The sequence below is a fragment of the Tenrec ecaudatus genome, chromosome 7, assembly GCF_050624435.1.
Source record: "Tenrec ecaudatus isolate mTenEca1 chromosome 7, mTenEca1.hap1, whole genome shotgun sequence".
Taxonomy (NCBI): Eukaryota; Metazoa; Chordata; class Mammalia; order Afrosoricida; family Tenrecidae; genus Tenrec; species Tenrec ecaudatus.
The window spans coordinates 119,074,531-119,079,207 of record NC_134536.1 but is presented as its reverse complement, the minus strand read 5'-3'; the positions used below and the strand labels follow the sequence as shown (position 1 = coordinate 119,079,207).

The 4,677-nt window shown below is 49.0% G+C and overlaps 1 protein-coding gene across 1 annotated transcript; it reads right to left on the bottom strand.

Moving 5' to 3' along the window:
• Positions 1–244: 244 nt before the first annotated feature.
• IL17F (interleukin 17F) lies at positions 245–2,615 on the bottom strand. Its single transcript, XM_075553770.1, has 3 exons — positions 2,544–2,615; positions 2,300–2,493; positions 245–479 (listed from the first exon to the last, which is right to left on the bottom strand). Exons 1-3 carry the CDS (start codon positions 2,613–2,615, stop codon positions 245–247), a joined length of 501 nt encoding a protein of 166 aa, XP_075409885.1.
• Between the last annotated feature and the right edge of the window lie 2,062 nt (positions 2,616–4,677).

The following is a 4,677-nucleotide window of genomic DNA, read 5'->3' as shown; positions in this document are numbered from 1 at the left end:
TCATGCTCCGTATCTCTTTTCAAATGAAGTGGGATATTGGGACATTTCAGGACAACATTATGATTTGGAAGAGCCCCAGAAAGTCAATAGTATGAATCTAATAGAGAGCTTTGAGAAATTCCATTCAGGTCTTGAGAAACGTCCTGTGAAGAAGGGGGCATTAGGGACGAGCAGGGCTAGTTGGAGGGCACCTGGTAAGGACTGGCATTTCTACAGCCCCTCCCACTGAGATGATGGACAGTTCTCAGTCTGCACGAGTGATGCGAGGGGTGACACAGGTGCACCCAACAACCAACTGTATCTTCTCCAGCCGGAAAAGGGAGCAGCCCTGGGGCTCCCTCCGGAGGACCAGGGTCTCCTGATGGATGGGAACAGAGTTCATGAAGCTGTTTGACTCCCCATCGGCGCCAGAGCAGCGGAGGGACCTGCATTCAGCCTCTGCGATGGAAAAGGGGATGCGGTTCAGGTCCTTGGTGAGTCTGCAGAAGGAACAGACAAACGCAGAATGGCGAGGCAAGCGAGGTAGAGGTGTTCAGAGGCAAAGGGACTGAGTCACCCGCAGGTGAATCCAAGTCAGGTAGCAATAGATGACCTGGGCTCAGACACCAGCAGCTGGTTAACCCTTTGGGCCCCAGTTTCCTCAACTATAAAATGGGAATCCTTCTTAATCTCTCTCATGGGATTGTTGAGAACACTCATGTTGCCCAAGGGTATAAAGCATTGCACTGTAAAAAGTTAGCATCCGACGCATGTTAGCTGTTCTGTTTTCTGTGGATGTGATTGCTGTTATTATTGTTGTGGCCATTATTATTCTAATGTTTACCCGCTGGATAAACAGCAATTAAACCCACTTCTCCTGAGTGGATTCCGGCTCATGAAAGCCTATGTTACAAAGTAGAATGAATCCATAGGTTTGTTTTGTTTTGTTTGTAACACAAATCTGAAGGGTAAAAGTAATCTGCTGGCGAGGAATATCGAGACTGCCAGAGGAAAAAAATCTGTTTGGGAAGCAGCACAGGCAGAGCACGCCTTAGACGGGAGGCTGGGGCCACCGGGGCTCGCTTTCTTTGGACACGTCACCAGTCCCTGGCGAAGACGCCAGCCTCGGTCAGGTAGAGGCTTGGTGGGAAAGAGGGGGACCCCCTGTGAAATGGATTGGCACCACGGCTGCAATAATGGTCTCAAAGGATTGTGAGGCTGACGCAGGGCCTGGCAGGCTTTCTTTCTCTTGTACCTAGAGTCCCTATGAGCAAGAACCAGCTCCGTGTCCCCCAATAAGGACAACGTGAATGGAAGCAAATCACTGTGCCATTCTCTGCAGTGCCACCGAGTAGGCCTGCACTGTCCACCTTTCGGTTATTAGTTAAAGTGCCAACGATTTGTGCCATTCAGGAACCTGCGTCTCCCCACTCCACAGGCGGAGGAGCCCTGGTGCCTGGCAGTTAGTTATGTGCTGCTGGGCTGCTAACTGCCAGATTCACAGTTTGAAGCTGAAGCCACTCAAAGAGAGAAAGACAGGGCTTTCTACTCCTGTAAAGGTTACAGTCTTAGAAACTCACAGGGGCACTTCCAACCTGTCCTGTGAGGTCGCTCTGAGTCAGGGTAGACTCCAAGGCAGTGTGTTTGTTTTGGTTTGAGGACCCCAACCAGAAGGCAACAAAGTCACCCCGGCCAACTTGCCATCAAACACACTCCATTCACGTGGGAAGCAACCCCCAAAGCACTTCGAGTAGTCCCTGAACGCTCACTTTATACTTGTGTTCTGAGAACCTACACTTTGAAATAAAATCAAGAAGCTGAATAGTGAGGGCCCCAGCTACCATCCCTCTTTTCAAACGGGCCCTTGTCCTTCACGCTTGCCTCTTCTCCACAGCAGGGGATTTGTTCTTTTGGTTTTGCCTCCTTCCCAGTCCTTGGAGACAGATGTCTAATCAGGATGCCTGTCTCTAGGCTGACGTGTCTGCTTCCCACTTCTCCCCAGGCAAAGCTAACCCCGGGGGCTGCTTTCAAAACTCCCGATTCAGGAAGTTCATTCGCTCCAGCTGAGGACTTTATGAAGCGGACAAAGGCAGAGTGTTATTGAGTTAATGAAGTGGAATTTTTTATCACACGGATAGACCAAATCCAGCAAGAGAAATGTGAGTGCCTAGATAAAGTTGAATTTCTGTTTTTAAGAAAGCGTGCATATGAGTGTCTCCTTGTTATTTTTCCATATCATCTCTAGTTTTCTACTCAGTCACTAGAGCCCGGTAACCTACTTTATGAAGTGGAAGGGAATGTCCATCTCTTTTACACTTACTTGTAATCCCAGGGGGAGGTGGAACGGTTGTTGATGTTTGATAAAATGGGACCACCCTGGTTTTCATTGAAAGTGGTAAGGCCAAGCTGCACAATGCTCCCCTCCTGAGCAGGGCAATTCTTGGGTGTTTGGGGGGCAGTATCGCCTACTTTCAGGAGAGTGAGCCCCAACATCAATAACAGCAAGAACTTGACCTGGAAAAGAGAAGAGGTCACAGTTGATTAAGGTGTCTGACATCACTTACTGGCAAGAGATACTGCACATTCCAGCCGAACTTGTCATTCTTCCTGTTCTCAGTTGAATTCCAGGATTCCATCTTCCTTTTTTATGGAATGAATTCCAGAATTCAATCCAAAACAGAGGTGGGGTGCCAAGTCCAGGCCCTTGTCCTAGCCATTGCACCTGTGAAGGCAACCTGCTATGGAAACGGAGTCCTTGAAGATGTTGCTACTTAACATGAGGTCATACCAGAGTAGCATAGGCCCAGGCCCACCTGAGGGATGTCCTTAGAAAAGAGGAGAAAAGAAACAGAGACGCACACAGGTGGACACAGGCAGGTGCATCTACAAGGTAAGAACACCAGAAGCTGGAGACCAGGAAGGGTCTCCCCTGGGGCCTACAGAGAATTATCCTGCCAGCCTCCTGAATTCAAACTCCTGTCTCTTGTCATTTAAAGCCAGACCCTCTGTGGCATTTGCTACCGCAACTCAGGAAACAGATACCCAGTCCTTTCATGGGATCAGGGCTTTTTTTTTTTTTTAATCATTTTATTGGGACCTCGTACAACTCTTGTCACAATCCAGACATCAATTGAATCGGGCATATTTGTACATATGTCGCCTTCATTCTTTTCTAGACATTTACTTTCTATTGACCCCTTGATATCAGCTCTTTCCCTCCTCCCCCCCACAACCTCATAACCCCCTGATAGATTGTACATTATGATTTTCATCTCTCACACCAATCACTGTCTCCCTTCCCCTGTGTGTTCTGTTGTTCTTCCCCCTGTAGAGGGCTGTCTGCCAGTGTAGATGGATCATGTACACAGGTATAGAATGGGATGGAAGCTCATGACACACAGAATCCAGGAACAGGAGTGGGGATAGTGATACCAGAAGGGTAGGGGAGCTGGGAGTCAGGGAGAAGGGAGAAATGGGGGTCAGGGCTTTTATTGGAATCCCAGACCCTCCCCCCAGAAAATGGGAACTGTCGTCCTTGAAGACAGCAGGCTGTCTGTCAAACAGAAGACTGGACTCAGTGGCCCGGTGGTGGCGGCCCTCTGCAGTCTCCAGCTCCTCCTCTGGGGCAAAGGACTTGTCAGGGCCTGCGGCTGGATTGGAAGACTTTCTCCCCAGCTTTGTTAGGTTCCAGTGCCTGGTCAGGAAGGGGTGGTACACCTAGGTGGGCGTTACACCTGGATTGGCCCACCTAAGCCAGGTGAATTTGTTTCAGCCAATGGGGTGGACCAGTATGGTCAAGCACACCTCCCAGCGGGTCCCAAAAAGTCAGAGGTTTTCTTCTGGGGCGCTATCTCCAGGCACTCAGACCCTTCTATTCTCCCTGTTCTAAACTCACCGGGCTTCGGCGTGAGCTCTTTGTCGCGCAAAGCCAAGGACCAGCAGCAGCGGGAGAGATCTAACAGCTTCTGGTTACTCTTCTTTCCAATCAGAAAATAATGTCCATCTCATAATCACATTGACAAGATGAAGTGGGTTTTGTACACAGCCCGCCCACTGTCAGTCTGACTCATAATGATGTTCTGGAAAGAGTATCCGGCTCCGTGGGGGTCCCGGGGGTTTCCTTCAGAAACTCTGGTGAGTTGGAATTGCCGAGCTCTGGGTTAGCAGTTTCATGCTTAGCTCCTTGTACTACCGGAGATATTTGATTCATAAAGTGCCTATAAATCTGTTTGACAGAAGAGGGGTGCTTAATAAAGGCTGGCCCCTTGTTTGTTTTCTGCAACCTCATGGCCCATAAATCCTGCACATAATTCTTCCTCCCAATGCTCTCTCCACCTAGAAGACTGCCCAGCTTCTGTTTACCAAACGCCTATCCCTCTGTAGATTCCTTGGGAGCCCTGGTGGCCTGGTGGTTACTTGTTGAGCTGTGGCCCACAAGGTCAGCTGTTTGAAACCACCAGCCACTCTGCCAGAGAAAGATGTGCCTTCTACCCTCAGAAGCATCTCGGAAACTCACTGAGGCAGTTCTTCCCGGCCCTGTACAATCACTATGAGTCAACATCAACCTAATGGTAGTGAGCTTGGTTTTATAAAGGGCCCACTCCGTACCCTGGAATTCTCACTAAAGTCATTCTATAAAAGAGTATGTTTACTATCTTAAAATCTTTTTTAACAGTCTAGCAATCAAGCAGCATTTTT

Coding starts and splice junctions, on each gene's coding strand:
- IL17F (XM_075553770.1), bottom strand. CDS start 2,615: ATGGAATCCTGGAATTCAACTGAGAACAGGAAGAATGACAAGTTCGGC. Junction 2,494..2,543: donor ATGTGCAGTATCTCTTGCCA/GTAAGTGATGTC, acceptor TCTCTTTTCCAG/GTCAAGTTCTTGCTGTTATT. Junction 480..2,299: donor ACCTCCCCCTGGGATTACAA/GTAAGTGTAAAA, acceptor TTCCTTCTGCAG/ACTCACCAAGGACCTGAACC.